The sequence below is a fragment of the Sinocyclocheilus anshuiensis genome, unplaced genomic scaffold (assembly GCF_001515605.1).
Source record: "Sinocyclocheilus anshuiensis isolate Anshui unplaced genomic scaffold, SAMN03320099.WGS_v1.1 scaffold48, whole genome shotgun sequence".
Lineage (NCBI taxonomy): Eukaryota > Metazoa > Chordata > Actinopteri > Cypriniformes > Cyprinidae > Sinocyclocheilus > Sinocyclocheilus anshuiensis.
In genome coordinates this window covers 194,081-213,378 of record NW_015554124.1, presented here as the reverse complement: position 1 = coordinate 213,378, position 19,298 = coordinate 194,081, and the positions used below count along the sequence as shown (strand labels likewise).

The following is a 19,298-nucleotide window of genomic DNA, read 5'->3' as shown; positions in this document are numbered from 1 at the left end:
AAAAATAAATAAATAAATACATTTTGTTTCTCCTCCTTGACCCATAATGAATACAATTAAAAACAAAAACTGCAAAAATAATAATAATAAATACAAAAATAGAACTACTGAAAACTGAAATAAAATGAAAGCTAATTTAAAATAAAATAAATATTAGATTAAAAACTTGAAGTTAAAAACATGCTAATACTAACCGTAGAAATGTTGCATTGGCAATCAACTGAAATTAAATAAGCTTAAATAAGTAACTAAATTGAAAAAGTTGAATTATTAAAACTCCATTCTGATATGGAAAACCCACATTGCACAATCCAATAAGACCGCAACATAAAAAATTAAGTACTTCCCTACATTTTTTTCTACTTAAATATTCTGTTTCAATTTGAAATATGTCTTAAAAGTAATACAATGCCCTGTCCTTACTGATGTGAAGGCCAGCAGCAAAATAAACAGATGCAATAAAAAAAAAGAGATTGTCTCTAGCTTTTCCATTTGGCCCTTCAGCTTGCAGGTTTGACCCAGTTCTCTGGGCGATGTGAAATGTCAGCAATAAGCCAGTCGGACCTGATCCTGCCACACTGATCACGCAGACATCACTCAGAGAGACGAGAGTCTTATTCGGCATGTTGACAGCGTCTGGATGTCAAGGTAAGCTTGCTTTGATGGTCATTTAAAGGGACCATATTCTATATTTTGCCCTGAAATCCACTTATAATATTAGCTAATGTCCAGTGAAGAAAGTAAGAAAAATGCTGAATATAAATTTACTTAAAATTAATTCACTACCATAAAATAGTTCAGTGCAACATGTTGTTGTTTATGTAGAGCACTTTAATCTCCAATGTTAGAATTAAATGGGCCATTTCTGCTACTGTACCTTTAAGGTTCCTGTGTGCAAAATGCCTGTAAATGCTCTAAAAAATCTTCAAAAACGAGCAAGGAAAATCCTGTTTTGCATGATACGTTCCATTTAATGCATCACGTTCCTCGTGCAGGTACGTTACAAGTAGTGGTCGACCGATATATCGCCAAGGCCGATATATCGGCATTTTCAAATATCGGCATCGGCCGATAAGTTTTTCTGTTTGGCCGATGTGTTCGAGGCGGGACTTTTATTTTGACGGCGCTGAGAACGGCAGCGCCTGAGAGCACACCGCTCACATTCTCCCTCTTGTTCGCTGTCGTCATTCAGTTCTGTCTAATACGGATAGAAGTCTATCTAATAATCAGATAGAACTGTTAAACAAAGGAATTCAAATGTATACAAAAAAATATTATAACTATTTCTTTATTATTATTAGTAATAGATAGGCAAACATTATAATACTTTCTCATTTGCCGTCAACATTCAGCAAATACGCATTTATATCATTTAAACAAATCTTTGAATGACTAATGAACATTTAATTTCACAAACCTTGCAAACTTAGTCGGATCCAGTTGTGAGATCTTGTGAAGTGTGCATGTGTATCCTGCATGATCGCGTGTTCTCTGTGTGACGGTCGGTCCGTGCAAATTGAATGCTGACAGGAGGAGAGTTCAGCTTCACTGGAGATGCGCGATCGACAAACTTTAAACTAAGTTAGTGATTTCAAATTATGCTGCACTTTATGCATTTGCCCACTGTCATATTCATGTCATTTTCATTGCGTGCTCTATGTAAAATGAGTGTTACCTTGGCTTTATTTGAAAAAAAAAAAAAAAGATTCCCAATGCACACAAACTTCCCAGAATACTGAGTGCCCTCTTGGTTACAGTGTTTACTTCCTTTTTAATTAGATTTTTATGAAATATTTATTTATTTGTGAAAAATGCTTTGTCTTCTAAAGTCTATGTATGTTTATTTTACACAATTATTTTTAATCCATTTTCAAATGATTTCAAATTTCTTAAATATAAATTAAAATAAACAAAATTATATTGGCTTTATATCGGCCTCCCTGCTGTCAAAAAACCCATATCGGTCGACCACTAGTTACAAGTACGGCACATTAGTGAATCTGACTTTAATCGCCTCTCTGATTCCTTCTATCGTTTGTCATTATTCAGAGTTTAGAGGGGTTGAGAATAAATCTGCAATCTTTGGCTCTCAGAAACCCCATACAGCTGACAGCATGTTATATAACACCAGGAGCACAGCACAGATATCACAGCAATTACTTATACAGCTTGATTCCTAAGCAGATGCTCAGCAGACAGAGAGAGAGAGAAAGAAAAGAACACACCAAGAGACAGGGGTGAAAAGAGAAAGAGAATGTAATTAGGAGGTGAAACGAGCTAATGAACCTTTAGCGAACGCTAATCCTCCAGCTCTCACGTCAGTGATATAGAGCTGCTGAACGCTGTCCTCCTCCACCACTGAAATGGAAAAACCTGAGAAAAACAGAGAGATGAAGTGATAGACGTCATAATCAAGTATAATCATGAAGCAAACCTCATAGGGTTTGAACCTGCAACCTTTCATTTACAAGGTCAGATTTTTAAAAGGATAGTTCACCCAGAAATTTACATTTTGCCATCATTTACTCTCCATCATGTCATTATAAACACATTTGAATTCTTTGTTCTTCCATGGACTATAAAATAAATTATTGTAGAATGATTCATTTTTCCCAGCACTGTCCCTTTAACTACTACCACCATATATAGACAAATTAGCATAATCTCTTCAGGATTTCCCACATGCAGTAACAAATAAAGCTTAATACAAAAATGTAAAAATAAATAACATAAATAAATAATAATAATAAATACAAATGCAAAAATAATATATAAATAAATAATTGAATAAAAGTAACAAATATAATCTACGACGGTTGTTATTATTAACTAAAAGTATTAAAAATTGTTTTTAGTAATAGAAATAAAACTGAAATAAAAATAAATATTAAATGAAAAAAGCTGTAATTTAATTTTTTATTTTGCCTTTTACAACTAACTGAAATACACGAGTTGAAGTACTAAAATCACAAACTGAAATAAAATATATAAATAAATATAAAAATGACAAAAGCACAACAAAATTACTAAAACTTAAACTAAAATTAATGTAAAAATTGAAAAATAAAAGCTAATTCAAATCATTAAGAAATACTATAATAGTATATAAATAATACTAAAATAACATTGCTACGACTTATATTGACATTTTGTGATGTGGATGTAGAATCAAGGTAAATTGACTGTTTTCAATAATCACATCTCAACTCATCTGTCGAGTCCAAAAACATGCAGTTTAGTCATGCAGCTGGTCATGTGATCTCACCATGTCGCCTTCCATGAGATGACAATATAACATACTCACATATAAGTAAACTTTTCATTGAAAAAATAATTTAAAAACTACTGGGAACACTTGTCATTTCCATTACTTTTCCAGGTACCGTTGTAAAATTCCCAGAATAAATAGGTGGATGTAAACCAGACATGATTTGATGAACATAACACATTTTTGGCTCTCACCGTAGCCGATCATGCAGGACTCATCCCGATCAAACTGAATGACCTTCCTGATCTTACAGCACAGCTCGATTTCCTTATACAGCTGAGAAGAAGAGCACAGGACGTTATTCATTAATATTCCACGACTTTGATGATCCACATTCAAACAGCATAAACAACACGCACATGGGACGGCATGAAAGGGCGAGAGTGACAGAATACAGATCACATTTCACAGGCAGAGAACTTTATGTTCCCTCTTGATCGATTGTGTCTGACCTGGACACTCAAAACATAATAAATGAAGACACTGAGCAGAAGTTAAAGGATGATGGATGTAGAGAAGTGAAGCTTCGAAAGAATAAAGCAATTCCATAGCTTAAAATGGTCACTTTTTAGGAGAGATGAAGGGAGACGGGATGAGCAAAACATCTCCTTTTGTGTTCCACAGAAAAAAATAAAAATTTTGTTATTAAAGTGTGAAGGAGAGAGAGGAAGAGACAGGGTGTTTGGATGAAGTGTGATGTCCCAGCAGGATGAAAGTAATGAGAGAGCATCTAAGAAGTGAGTGGGAGAGCGAGTTTAACTCCAAACCTACCAGATCATAAATATCCTCCTCCGGTTTGGGGATATAAAACTGCACTTGGTTCTCAATGAGGAGCTTAAGCCGCACGTAGTGTTTAGTGGGGTCCAGTTGGTGAGCCTGGAGAGAGACCAGGAGAGATGAAAGCAGACACATTTAATGGATGAAGAGCAACGCCAAGACATGTTACTGGGCTGCATCTTCTTCTCAGTGGGCCAGATGGACAGGAATCACACGCTAAAAGGCCCAAACGCTCATATCAGAGAGGATGCAGCACATTTTCATTCGGCATGCAGCAAGAGGGAAGCAAATAAATTGCTTTACACAGGGTGGACACATGCTTGAGACTTCAAAAACCCACTGAGGAACGCTTTGAGGAACACAGCATCTGAGTTTACTACACCAGTGACCTTCAAACTGAGATTCAAGCGACCTGGCATCAGAAGAGAACGATGAATGTTTCTTGCACTAGAAAGATCTTGGGTTTCTTGGCGTTACCTTGCAGATCGTTTCCAGCATGTCAAGGGCCGACTCTCCGGGTTGGATGATGGCTAACACAGGCTGGTCGTTTGGCAGCAGCACCCATGATGGAGTGAGGTGGTCTCTGGACCAGATGTCATGATCTGCGCTGGGTCTTGGCAGACCTTTCACTGGGGTCTTGGTGTCTTTCTGTAGTGTGATAAATGAAAGCACGGTGAAGCCGCAGCTGTGAACGAGGCCTTTAGAGATGCTATTAATCATGTGAAATGATGATCATCCTCATCTCATCATTTCTAAGAACTCATCGCCTATCTGAGGTGCACTGTGTGCTAATAACTTCTAGCATAAAATGAGATATAATTGAAATATCGTACTAGCATACTACATTATTTCTTATTTTGTGCATAGTATGTACACTTTCTGTATGCATAAAACACATTTTCATACATGTAACAAAATGTACAGTATACAACTAGAGCATGTGTACCGTTTCCCACTTGATAGTCAAATTCCATTGTGATCATTGAACTGGAAGTAATATTAGAATTTGATTTTTAAACATTTGAATGGACTGCTAAAAGTTACACTTTTACAAAAATTGGATTGTAGTATACATTATGCTACTATTCAAAAGTTTGGGGTCAGTAAGATTTGTATTTATTATTTTTTTGAAAGAAATTAATACTTTTATTAATCAAGGATGCATTAAATTGATCAAAAGTGGCAGTAAAGATGTTTAGAATGTTAAAAAAAGATATTTAAAATAAATGCTGATCTTCTGAACCTTTTCAAAGAATCCTGAAAAAAAAAATTGCATCATGGTTTAAACAAAAATATGAAGCAGCACAACTGTTTTCAACATTGATAATAATAAGAAATGTTTGTTGAGCAGCAGATCAGCATATTAGAATGATTTCTGAAGAATCATGTGACACTGAAAACTGGAGTAACGATGCTGAAAATTCAGCTTTGATCACAGAAATAAATTATATTTTAAAATATATTCAAATACAAAACTGTTCTAAATAGAAAATTGTAATAATATTTCACAATATTACTGTACTTTTGATAATATAAATGCAGCCTTTGTGAGCAGAAGAGACTTCTCAGAAACATTCAATCTTACTGACCCAAAACTTCTAAACATCTGAACACAGCCATTAAACATGGATAATAATGCACTGTAATCTCAGCTACCATTCCACCATCTTTCTTTCTCTGCTTATGATGGAGTGAGTGAATCAGAACATCGACACTTTTATCTGCACCCCAGGTCAGTGGATTATAGCACAACCATCTCTACTGTTCCTACACCACAAATGCCCACACCTCCGCCAACGCTAGGGATAAATATACGCCCACATCTCCGCCAACCCACGCCAGAGATCCGGCCAAGAGCGCATCTCTCTGAACACGGCAGCTTTGATTTGGTGCAGTGGTCTCATATAGCATTTTGTGTGTTTTTGCCACTTTTATAGATAGTGTAGTATTAAGAGATGCATGTTTCTTACCGTCGTATCACTAGAAGAACCCTCAAACATGCCTTCTAGAGGACTTTTAACTGGATCATCTCCTTCTGCAAAAACCTGTTTAAAAATAACATCTAACATTCAGCAGTCACCCACCAAACCACGAAAGCCAACTGTATGTGTTTTATGTAGTATGCATTTCATCTGCTTATTGAAAAATGTGCATTGTATTTTTTTGAGCAGAGCCGGTTGATCTCTGCATATTCATGTTTATGTGTTCTGGAAGAAAGCACTAAGTGTGAATTAGGTGTGTTTGTGTGTAGTTTACCTGGTTAATGCTGGGATGACCTTTACTCTTTCTCTTGGAGTGGGTGTCCAGACCCCATAGTGAGGAGAAGCGACTCTTGCGTTTGCTGGTAGAGCGCGACATCGCCTGCGTCCGACGCCTCACGCCGCTCTCAGTGCGAGCCGCCACCTACAGACACAAAACAGCTGCATGAGGTACAGGGACAACATTCATACTGTTTGTCCCAGCGATCAAACTGACTAGACGGCTCCTAGCAGGAGTCTTCGATATGAACACAGCTGCTCGGTGAAAACTCATTCTCAGTGATTCGCTCACACTGATGTTCAGTCGTCAGCTTCATTCACAAGTTATTCAAGAATCTGGGTATAAATGTGTCATTAGTTGGTCTAAATGGGTCATTAGGTGGTTTAAATTGGTCAGTAGCTGCTGGTCTAAATTGCTCATTACAGGTGCAAGCTGGTTTTTAGATAGTCTAAATGGGTCATTAGCTGGTCAAAACTGGTCATTTGCTGGTCTAAGTTGGTCATTAGCTAGTCTAAACTGGTCATTAGCTGCTGGTCTAAATGGGTCATTACGTGGTCTGAACTGGTTGTTAGTTTAAATTGGTCATGAACTGGTCTAAATTGGTCAGTAGCTAGTCTAAACAGGTCAAAAGCTGGCCTAAACAGGTCTTTCGCTAGTTTAAACTGGCCATGAGCAGGTCTAAATGCTTCATTAGATAGTCTAAATTGGTCGTGATCTAGTCTAAACTGGTCACTGGCTGTTCTAAATGGGATATTAGCTGGTCTAAACTGGTCAAAAGCTGGTCTTAAACAGGTCTTTCGCTGGTTTAAACTGGCCATGAGCAGGTTTAAATGCTTCATTAGCTAGTCTAAATTGGTCATGATCTAATCTAAACTGGTCACTGGCTGTTCTAAATGGGATATTAGCTGGTCTAAACTGGTCAAAAGCTGGTCTTAAACAGGTCTTTCGCTGGTTTAAACTGGCCATGAGCAGGTTTAAATGCTTCATTAGCTAGTCTAAATTGGTCATGATCTAATCTAAACTGGTCACTGGCTGTTCTAAATGGGATATTAGCTGGTCTAAACTGGTCAAAAGCTGGTCTAAACAGGTCTTTCGCTGGTTTAAACTGGCCATGAGCAAGTCTAAATGCTTCATTAGCTAGTCTAAATTGGTCATGATCTAGTCTAAACTGGTAACTGGCTGTTCTAGATGGGATATTAGCTGGTCTAAACTGGTCTTTAGCTGGTTTAAACTGGCCATGAGCTCTGGTCTAAATGGTTCATTAGCTAGTCTAAATTGGTCATGATCTAGTCTAAATTGGTCATGATCTGGTCTAAACCGGTCATTAGCTTGTCTAAATTGGTCGCTAACTGGTTTAAACTGGTCATTAGCTGGTCTAACTGGTCATGAGCTGGTCTAAACTGGTCATTAGCTGGTCTAACTGGTCAAGAGCTAGTCTAAATTGGCCATTAGCTGATCTAAATGCATGCTTAGCTGGTTTGAACTAGTCATTAGCAGAGCAAGCTAGATGTAAGCTAGTCTAAACTGGTCATCAGCTGGTCTAAAGTGACTGTTACTGGTCATTAGCTGGGCTAAACTAGTCATCCAAAATACAGCTGCTTTTCCAGATTTTTGGTAGGAAAACCATTGTCCTGATCGGATCTGCTTGAGATTTTTTCCCTCAGCAAACACAAAGCTCACAAACACTGATTGTTATTAATGGTGACTGTGTAATCCATTCGTTTTTTTGTAGTTCTAATGCTTTTAAATCACTAATAAAATAAGAAAGCAGAAGCATGTGCGTTTGCTGAATACAAAGATACAAGACAAATACCCATCACACCATTTCAGGATAAAGTTTCTCCATAAACTGCATTCAGTCAGTCTACAATTGTTCTTGCACTTATGTTCTCAAAAGAAATGTCAAGAGGATGGATTTCATCCATCACCGTTCTTTCATTCTTTTTCAGCAAAAACACTTTTGTAGATGTGACTTCCTCTACCAAAATCGAGTCCGCTGGTGGGACATCACCTTTAGAAATAAACAAACACACATATTCATTCATAAATAAGCAGCAAACACACAAAAACAACTTGCTTCCTGTGGTCACTCGGGTCCGGATGAATTTTAAAGGTTAGTGAAGTGCTTGGAGAGTTCTTTTCAGTGTCATTCAAAAATTATACACGCTCGCTGTGTTGAACGCGCTGTGGCATTTCTGGGTCTCCTGATGGAGAAAAGCACTCCGGCTGCATCAAAAACCCTCTCCACTGCTCTGAACCGAGCTATTATTCGTGAAGAACAGCACACAGGCCAACAGCACTTCATTTGGACTCAACACTTATCCTCTCTCTCCATCCTCTAAGAATGTGAATGCTGAAGAACATCCACACCCCCTCCACCCCAAAAAATCATCCAAGCTGCATAGACAAAAATAAAATCTCCCTGTATCCCAGTGTCCTCTAGCTCCTGCATAGAACGCCAGAGCTGGAGGCGAATCTGAGGATGGATGGTATTGATCAGCCGGAGCCGTGGCCCACATCCAAGAGAAAATGTACCGACCAACCCTTCAACTACTGTTTCTTTTTATGCCAAAATCCATTACCCACGTACACCAACACTGTAGGGTGGGAAGGAAGCAGGTTAATACATGCATTCTGGGTAAAAATAGAGTGATGCTGATGTTCTTGATGTGGGTTTCTAAGCCATGCTTCTGTTTGAAATACACTAGATACCAAACGTTTAAAAACTTATCAGTCAAAGTAAGTTCCCTTTAAGCCACCAGAGAGCTGTTTTCTATGTCTACTTGAAAGGAGAAAGCTTGAAATCTCTAAAACTGTTATATTATTATACTTCACTAAATTCTGACAAGAATGCTAAAATAACTTCATGCAAATCATTTGAATTTTTCTCTATATGTTAACTATTTTTTTTATTATTAGAGAATAATATATAAATACAATTTCATTTAATACATTTTAATTAGGGCTGGGCAAGTTAATGCGTTATTATCACGTTAACGCATTAATTGATTAACGCCATGGAAAGTTAAAGAAAACGAAGAGAACATTTTCACTGAAAACATATTTTAAAACTATGAGTAGATATAATGCCTCTTTCAAGTGATTTGTTAACTTGACATGACAGCACCTGATGGTGATATTGGGACAAAGCACTGTATGAGTAGCATAAATGTGCCCTGGTCAGTAGCGCCACCTGCTGGCTTCTTATATACTCAAGTTTACAGTCGTGCTGTACCAAAATACTGTTTCAGTTCATTTTTAATTGATTAGCTGATCAGCTTGTATTAAACAAAATGGTGAAGAAAGTATGTATATATATATATATATATATATATATATATATATATATATGATGAAAATATATAATATAATACATATATATACTGTATATTCTATTTATTATATATTCACATACAAAAGACAAGAAATAAAGTATTTGCAAAAAATAGGAACAAAATTATGGAATAAATTATGGAAAACTGAGAGATAATTACCAGTGCATGGAAGGAAGAGACTGAAAAAATTCCCAGTCGGCCCATGGCCAGTTTGGTGGGACGGGAGGCGAAGGCCAGCAGGCGTTTGGGGTTGGGAAGCTCGCCGCCCTGCAGGCTGGACAGGTAACAGCGGAAGCGGAACAGATCCATGTGGAACTGCTCTAAATTCTGCTCCCACAGGAAAATCTGTGAGGAAAAGAAGAGAAAAAGTTATTGGTTAGAACACGGTTTACAGCAGGCCAGCGGCATGTCAGAGTTGTCAAAATGATCATTTCATTCTCTCGAAAACAAGGTCAAAACATTACATTTAGCCTTAAAGGACCATCTCTAGATATCTAGAAGCTTCCGTGCCTTGTGTTTGGTCTGGTTTGATCGAATAAAATGGTGTTTGGAGGGCAGTGGAGTGGGGTTTTATACACCACGGCGTCTCCTCCCAGCCACTCTGGGATGGATGTTTTTTTGGAAGACGCGGCGGAGGGGGCAGCGGTCCAGACAACACACAAAGTAGCAAACAACAGCGCCACACATTCCACTGGCAGCGAGGTCTGGGACTCCCTAGGAACTCGACCCTGCTGCCATTCACCAGGGCACAATGCCTAACCCGATGCTGCCAAAATTAAAAACCCACACAAACGCACAGGCACCCGCTAACCCTCCTCCTGATGGGCCATTCTGAGCTCCGCTTCTTGTGTAAACATCCATTGAGTGGAACGTGAACTTTTGCAGCAAGTGTGTGGAGTGAATCAATGTTCTGTCAACATTGTGACAGCATCAGAATTACAGTGATGAAAATCTGCAGTAATACAGCGGAGGATGTTAGTGCCGTAACGCTTTACGATATTGATACAATAATTATGGAAAACAAAGCACTGACAGACTCTTCAACAGCCAAACTAACACTTTTTGTCCTAACCAGATGCAACCAACATTTAGCCCCTCACTTGTTTCTCTTGTCATCATGTTGTGCTGGATTTCACTCCATATTATTGTATATTAAAGGTGCACTCATTATTTTTTTGCAGCAAATCAGCATATTAGAATGATTTCTGAAGGATCATGTGACACTGAAGACTGGAGTAATGATGCTGAAAATTCAGCTTTGCATCACAGGAATAAATTACATTTGAAAATATAATCACATAGAAAACAGTTGTTTTAAGTTGTAATAATATCTCACAATTTTGCTGATTTGACTGTATTTTTGATCAAATAAATGCAGCCTTGGTGAGCAGGAGAGACTACTTTCAAAAACTACTTAAAATAACATTTTTGTTGACATTTTATTCTTAAACATCTGCTTTTATTGTAATTTTAAACAGATTTGTATTTTTTTTATTATATTGTATTTTATTTATATTTTTATTTTATATTCTAATATATATCTTTATATTTTATTCTATAAAAAAATCACCTCAACTTCAAATATGTTCTGACTAGATGTTTTGATTTTGCAGATGTTGATTTTGCTGCTTGGTTACACTTTCAGTGGATGTTTTGACTCTAAACACGTTGGATTGTGGGTAATTCATGCCCAAACATGGTAAATAACCATCACTAGCCTGCTCCAGAATGGTCTTCCTCTTCTTGGCGTCGGTGACAGCAGAGAGCTGCATGTCTCCCATTTTCTTCATCTTCTCATCCATGTCGATCTTCTGCTCAAGCTTTCGGATCTCGGCCCGCAGCAGACGCACCGTGTCTTCGCGGTGGTGTTGTCGAGCGACGGCCGCTGCGCAGGCCGAGTGAATGGCCGTGATCCAGTTCTCAAGCTCAGTTTGGCTGCAGGTCTACAGAAAGAGGTCAAGGGTCAAAGGTTTAATAGCATATTAACACATTAGTCTACCCTTTCTGGCAGTATATATTATGTATATTATGCACGATGAGCAAATATTCTATATGCATGAAATATGTGGTATTTCAGCTGGTATAACATGGCATCCCACAATGCAATGAACTCGATTTGACTTTCCATTCTCAGACTGACAAATAACTAGGGAGACCATATGTCCTCTTTTTTACGGACATGTCCTGGCTGGGATTTCTAAATTGCCTAAAATGTCTTGTTTTTGGCTTTGTTTCCTATTGTTTTCATACATTCTGATGGTAATTACTGAAAACTAATTTGACCAATAGCATGCAGGCATTGTACATTATCGACCAATAAGAGGTGGGATCTATAGAAAACAATCAAAGCAATGCAAATATGCATACATGTAATGTATGAGGACTGTAGAGAAACAGTCAATCGGAAAACAAAGCCAAAACCAGGACATTTTAGGCAACTTAGAAATGAATGTCAGGACATGTCCAGGAAAAAGAGGACATATGATCACCCTAAAATATAGTTAGAAGTAACTACAGCTGTCAGTTTTGACTTTCTGTTCCGCTTAAAAGGTAGCAAATTAAAAACATTTATTATTAATAAATAAATGGACCACATGATCTGTTGAGCCTTGACAACAAAGTAGCACACTAATGTTTATTGTGACGTAACGCATACTGTAAAAAATTACATATACATTTATGCATTTATCCAAAGCAGCTTACAAATGAGGAACAAGGGCAATTTGTCAAAGAGCCAACAATGCCAGGTTTATTAGACAACTAGATTAGGAAAACATAGAAGGCTGCAATCAGCGTATATGGTATTATTCTGGACATATTAGTGAGTCAAATGTTCATATATGAAACTCAGTCTGTTACATTATCTCTTCAGTTTTAGTATATGCGAAGAGTTTTGCATGGGATGTTCAGTTACCTGAAAAAGGAAGGAGTCTCCGAGCGAGTTACTCAGGCAGAAGACAAAATCTTTTTTGGGGTGTTCTGGGACGGCCTGGACGATGCTGTTCTCGGCCCACACGGCATGTTTAGGGACGCTGTTGTGATCAATGCCCGACCGGCCGTCCGTCTCATAGAAAAACAGAGTGCATCCTGGGAGGACAAATTAGAACATTCACTCAAGCATCAGAAATTCAAAGTTGTTCAAGCGAGTTCAATTAACACTACAGATCGTCTCTGAGCCGCTGTTTCCAGGGGAACAGGAGCAGGGTATCCAATAGATTGGAGTTTTACGGCTTTATTGACTGTGCTCTGCTCTCCAGTGGCCAAAATAAGAAATGCAGCACTGCTTTCTTAAAGAGAATCCAATATAATGTGCACACACTTATTGGATTGTTTTTTCAGCTTTGATTTTGTTCTGTTTTCACACTGTTGGCAAAGATACAGAGCTTTCACTGTCTGTATCCAATTATGAGGAACTTACTATATACTATCGTTTGAGACAGGTAAGAGTATTTTTTGAAAGAAATTAATACTTTTATTCAGTAAGGACACATTAAGTTCACAGTAAAGACTTTCATAATGTTACAAAAGATTTCTATCTCAAACAAATACTGCTCATATAAACTTTCTATGCATTAATGTATCCTATAAGATGGTTTCCACAAAAATATAAAGCAGCACAACTGTTTTCAACATTGATAATGATCAGAAATGTTTCTTGAGCAGCAGATCAGCATATTAGAATGATTTCTGAAGATCATGTGACACTGAAGACTGGAATAATGATGCTGAAAATTCAGTTTTGATCACAGTAATCAATTACATTTTACAATATTCACATGGAAAACAGTTATTTTAAATCGTAAATATTTTGCAATATCACAATTTTTACTGTATTTTTTATTTTTTAAATGTAGCTTTGGTGAGTGAGGAAATAAATTTTTTCAAAAATATATTTTGAACTATTTTTTTTAGCACACTAATTTTTGGAGAACGGTAGAAAATAAGGAAAAATAAGTATGGGAAATTTCTTAAGCCAGAATATTTAACAAACAAGAGTGTTAGAGGTAAAATAGTGAATGTTGGCCGTTAAATTCTGAAGAGTCTTTTCTGGACCTACCCATATAACACAACACAACAAACATAATAATCCTCCTCTTCTCTTTCAAACGTTTTCACAGGAAGCTGTAAAACCTGTTTACTGTGTCAGGTAACTGCTCACATCTCTTTCAGCAACACCACACACACACACCTTTGAGGGACACCCAGTAGCTCTTCCACTTGCGGCGAGGGGCGAGCTCCACCTTCTTGTTTTTTTTATGCACCAGGAAGTTTTTGACAGCGAGGCGTCCAGCTTTGCGTACGGTTCCCTGTACAGCAGCCACGTTCAGCAGAGGGTCGGTGTGGTAAGCAGAGCTCAGGGTCACGCTGCTCTGCTCGTCGCTGAATGCTGAGCTTCTCTCCTCGGGAACCTCCACCGGACTCACGTTCTGCTCCAGCTCCTGACGGAAGTTCTCATAGACACCCTGACCAGACACACACACAGGTCCAGCACCACTGTTATCACTAAACTACATCACAAACTTACAAATAACATACAAAACTCTCGTCTACCGCTTGTCTCATGGAAATAAAGTGCATTTGGATATAGTTTGCTCTCTGGTCTCTTTTTCTACATAATTTACCATTCATCATTTAGAATTTTTTTTTTTTTTTTGTGTGTTACAGTGTTTGGTGCCTCTTGCATTTTATGAATAAAGATATGGTAAATTAAATATGGTAAAATAATTATATAAATTATATAGATTTTAGCAAATGGCTGCAATATAACAAAGAGTGAAAAATTTAAGGGGGTCTGAATACTTTCCGTACCCACTGTAAATAAAATAAATAATTTTTTTTTACATTTTCTGCATTTTGGGGGTGTATGGTATGGTAAAATAAATATGGGAAATGTAGTTATCAATCAATCAATCAATAAAACCGTAATTAAATTTTTTATTTGCATATATTTAATTTTAATGAACATTAATTATTTGACATAATGGTGGCTATAATGACCATCATGTCTCAATAATTCATTAACATGTAATAGAATTTGGCATATTAAAATAAAATCATATAAATAATTTTTAGATACAATATTTTTCAAAATATTGTTTTATTTTTTTTACACTTTTTATTTTATATTATTTTATTTATTTACCCCATCAAGTAATAAAAAAAAAAAAATGAAGGAAGGAAGGATTTATCAAAAGAAAAACAATTATTAAAAACTAATTCACATTAACACTGCAGGTTGTTGTTTTTATAACATCATGCCATTTCTTAAAAACCATCAACTCTTTTTCTTTTCCTTTTTGCCTTTTTCATTTTTATTTATTTTTCAGATACACATTAATATTCTGACATAATATCATACTTTATTATTTATTCCATTTATAAATATTTAATTTTGTTTGCATGTATTTTATTTAAATGAGCATTACTCATTTGACAGAACGTTTCCCACTGATGTTGTGGCATAATGTTCACTTGGCCAGAATGTTCATGCACTGATGCGTTCCTGCACTGACGTTGCATCTATCTGATATTACTGCATGTCTACTGATGTCTGAATGGAACATATTATAAACTAGGAACTGAAGAAACAGCAGGAATAAATCACCCTGCCCACCTGTGTGCCATCTGAGGGTCCCGCTCCAGCCCCGCTGCTGCTCCCACTGTCGCTCCCTACGAAGGCGGCCCCTGCTGACGTGGAGTAAGCGGAGAAAGACACAGACATGGTCTTATAGCGTCGAGCGTGGTGCTGAGATGCCTCGCTGTCCCCCGTCAGCCCATCGATACCGCTGTCCTCATAATCACTGCCGTCTCCTGCTGTGACATCCTGAACATGAAATAAATACATAAAAAATAAACATTTACCATGATCATTTGTGATAATGGGATAATGATTTAATTTACATCATTTTATAAGTATACATTTAAATTTAAGTTACAGTAAATTAGAGTAATTTCTAGCCAAAGAAACAGTCACAGAAGTCTGACTCCAGGATCTGGATCATCCGAGAGAGAGCAGGAAAATACAGCCACCACCATATGGACTTGGACAGAGATTGACAGCTACTGTGGTGGTACTATAGTATGGTAATATTAGTACCATGGTACTTTGATATAGCATAGAATTTACAAATTACTTAATAAAATGTCCTTAAATTAAAATTCTAGCACCTTGGTGCATGTTCTTCTAACCATGGTAGTATAATAATTTTAACAAATTATTTTATCTATAAAAACACCATTATATTTCTATCATTTTAACATATTTCTATACTGTATATGTACAAAATAGAAATACCATCACATTTTAAAATAAATTATTGGGAATTTTTATGTTATCTATATAAAAACACATAATATTAATACCATACCAATACTATAAAAATATATAACATAAATGCCATATAAATAGAGATATTGTAAAAAACATTTTTTATATTTTTATAACATTTTTGCCATTTTTTTATTGTATCTATAAAAAATGTAAAATATAAATACCATTATATTTTATAACTATTTGGTATTTTTTTAATATTTTATTTATAAAAATATAAAATTTAAAAAACATTATAGTTTCTTTAGTTTACACCAACAGCTGACTGGGATGAGTGTCTTGTGAAATCATAATACTGTCCTGTGGGAAACAACAGTGGAGTCTGTGTGAACTCGCACACAAATGAGTCATTCATATGTACAGTCTCTCTACATGAGGAGATTCAGAGGATTCTGGGGGATTAACCGCAGTCAACATTCATAGCAAGACTAAAATTCCCTGGTGTACACCTACACTAACACAACATTACACTCACATTCTTACTGCACACCTACGGGCGTTTACACTGACACTCAATGACTCCAGTCATTCAAACAAAGCCATTCACTTTCAATGAGAGCCGCTGATCAGAAGAGTGAGTAGCCTCAAAGTTCACTACCAGCAGAAGCGCAGATAGTCAAGCTCATGTTTATCAAACAGAAAAGGCTACTAGCCTTTTTAACCGCTCACAGTGTGAACAGAATATTTTTACACTAGTTTTGAGGAAGCTAGTTTTATTTTAAAGTAGTTCGATTTCAAGGACCCTATCATTTCAAAAGTACTTAGCTCGATACACTTTACTAACACCTGAAACCTTTTCCAGTTTGTGTTTTGATCATTTTAGCTTAGCTAACTACACTGAATATCCCAGACAACTGCTGGTCTAACAAAAATATAAATAATATTTCATATCAATATTTCTACACTGAATATCCCAGACAACTGCTGGTCTAACAAAAATATAAATAATATTTCATATTTTTATAGATAGAATATTTAAATCAAAATAAATAATTATAAAATACAATGGTATTTATATTTTATAATTTTTATAGATAGAATGTAGAAAGCAAGTAATTATACAAATATGATTTTGAGTGTATTTATCATTTATATTTTTCTAGATAGAATATAGAAAAGCAAATAATTATGAAAACATAAAAGCATTTATAAATGATATTTTCATAGATAGAATGTTAAAAAAACACAAATAATTATAAAATATAATGGTAGTTATATTGTATATTTTTATAGACAGAATATCAAAAACAAAATAAATAATTATAAAATATAATGGTAGTTATATTTTTATAGGTATGGCACTGATGAACCCGGAAACATTTTGCACTTGCACATTCTTTGAACTTTAGCACTTTTTTGTGGCCTTGATTAAAAAAACAAAAAAATCTAAACCATCTTTTGCCTAAATTTTTGTGTGCAGATCCTTTTTTCCAGTTTTGCATTTGGTTTGGCTCTACACGCCTGGACAATCCGTCTACATTTTTGCATGGACTGTGTTTGGTGCTACTTTATTCATCACACATTATTAATAATTTTTTACATATAAAATATAAAAATGCAAATAATTATAAAAATATAAACTGAAATAAATGAACTTTTCCACGACATTCTAATTTATTGAGATGCACCTGTATATTTAATATTTTTAGATTAAATATAAAGAACATATAAAAATCTAATGGTATTTATAAATGTTGCGAAATACAACCGTATTACAGCTAACCAGAATGTATTTGGTGTTTAATATTGGAGTAGTGACAAATAAGATTAACTGTGGCTACCCAATCCAAACTCACCTGTATGGTTTGTGCCCGCCTCCCTTGCATAACTCCTTCATGATTGGTCGGTCCCTCCGACAGACAGTGAGATCGGCGGCAGGGCAGTGTATACGCGCTGTATGCGGCTCCGTCGTCTTCACCGGGCGAGATCATCTTATCCTCGTCACCTTCTCTGCTTGTGCCGCCGCCCTTGTGCCATTTGGCATAGCGTCCGTGTTTGGGCCTGCAGGCGGGGCTCTTCGGTCCGTAGAGTTCGTCTAAAGAATTGGCTCGGTTTGAGTCCAGCAGCTCCTGAGCGGACGACTGTAAACGGGTTTCGCAGTCGTCCGGCGTGTCTCCGATCTCCTCCGTGCTGGTCAGGTGCTCCTGGCTCAGGTCGGATAAGGACACCTCCAGCGAATCCTTCCTCCACATGTCCGCAGACTTAGAGCGCTTCTTTTTAAAGCTGGACGCCTCTTGGGAACTGTCCCGCATGCGTTGGACGAGTGTCGTGTCCTCCGGCGGCTCGGTGTCGTCCTGCGTGGCTTGTTTGGCGGTGGTGGCGGGCGAATGGGCCGGATGGTTGTGGAAGGACATGGGTCGGAGATTCATGGCCACACGGTCCACCCAAATGGGGCCGCTGAAGTTGGGCAGCATGTCCGAGTCGTTGAAGGGCTCCAGGCCGTGGTCAGCCAGCGACTGCGGGATGCTGGGAGTGCTGCTGGAGCGCGTGCTGGTCTCGGAGTTGCGATGCTCTGGTTTTCCGGACGGCGTTCGGCGGGAACAGTACGTCTGCTTGCTGGACAGGCGGAGCGAGCGGGACATGTGCTTACGGGAGAGGTGGCGCTGGCCGTCTCCATAGTAACCATGGCCGCCACTATGACTTTCTGTGTTACCCATGGCTCAGTATCTGCAGCAGACAGAGAAAACACAGGTCATGAAACTAAATATAACAGACCCATTAAGATTTTTTGCACTGTGTTATTATTTGAATGACAACTATTTATGCATTTATTTATTATTTTTTAACACCATGTCATACAATTAAAGATCAAAAACAATATGACAATTAAAGATAAATTTCACAGTAGAGTCTGATTAAGGAACGAATGACTCATAAGCTCACTGGTTCATTTTAGTGCATTATATGATGACAATGTGCAGTTAAAGATAAAGATCAAGTCTGAAAGTATTATTTATAAAATAATACTTATAAATATATAAAAATATGAATTGAATATGTTACAATTTTTTTTAAATATATAATTAAGGTCAGTTATTTGACTGCATTTATGCTGCAGAAAAAAAGACAAAAACTTTTTTGCATGAACTTTTTACATGTTTTAATTATGGAAATTATTATTTAAAGTGTACTGTATTATTTAATATTATATTTATGCTAAAAACTAATTACTTTTATATTAAAAATATACATTTCACACACAAAATAAATTTTCATATATAATAATAATAATAATGAATTTATATAATAAATGTTTACACACACACACACACACACACACACACACACACACACACACACACACACACACACACACAATAAGAGCTGG

The 19,298-nt window shown here is 36.8% G+C and overlaps 1 protein-coding gene across 1 annotated transcript in view; it reads right to left on the bottom strand.

The window, feature by feature from the left end:
- The window catches only part of LOC107670130 (T-lymphoma invasion and metastasis-inducing protein 1-like), a 64,326-nt gene that overhangs the window by 26,238 nt on the left and 18,790 nt on the right, over positions 1-19,298 (bottom strand). Inside the window, exons 3-14 of the mRNA XM_016462642.1 lie at positions 17,767-18,637; positions 15,254-15,463; positions 13,829-14,102; positions 12,554-12,726; positions 11,358-11,582; positions 9,799-9,984; positions 6,302-6,448; positions 6,016-6,090; positions 4,523-4,693; positions 4,040-4,144; positions 3,463-3,544; positions 2,287-2,373 (exon numbers count right to left, since the gene is read on the bottom strand). Of these exons, the coding sequence (XP_016318128.1) occupies positions 2,287-2,373; positions 3,463-3,544; positions 4,040-4,144; positions 4,523-4,693; positions 6,016-6,090; positions 6,302-6,448; positions 9,799-9,984; positions 11,358-11,582; positions 12,554-12,726; positions 13,829-14,102; positions 15,254-15,463; positions 17,767-18,627 (2,596 nt within the window). The 5' untranslated portion in view covers positions 18,628-18,637. The remainder of the gene's footprint in view (positions 1-2,286; positions 2,374-3,462; positions 3,545-4,039; positions 4,145-4,522; positions 4,694-6,015; positions 6,091-6,301; positions 6,449-9,798; positions 9,985-11,357; positions 11,583-12,553; positions 12,727-13,828; positions 14,103-15,253; positions 15,464-17,766; positions 18,638-19,298) is intronic.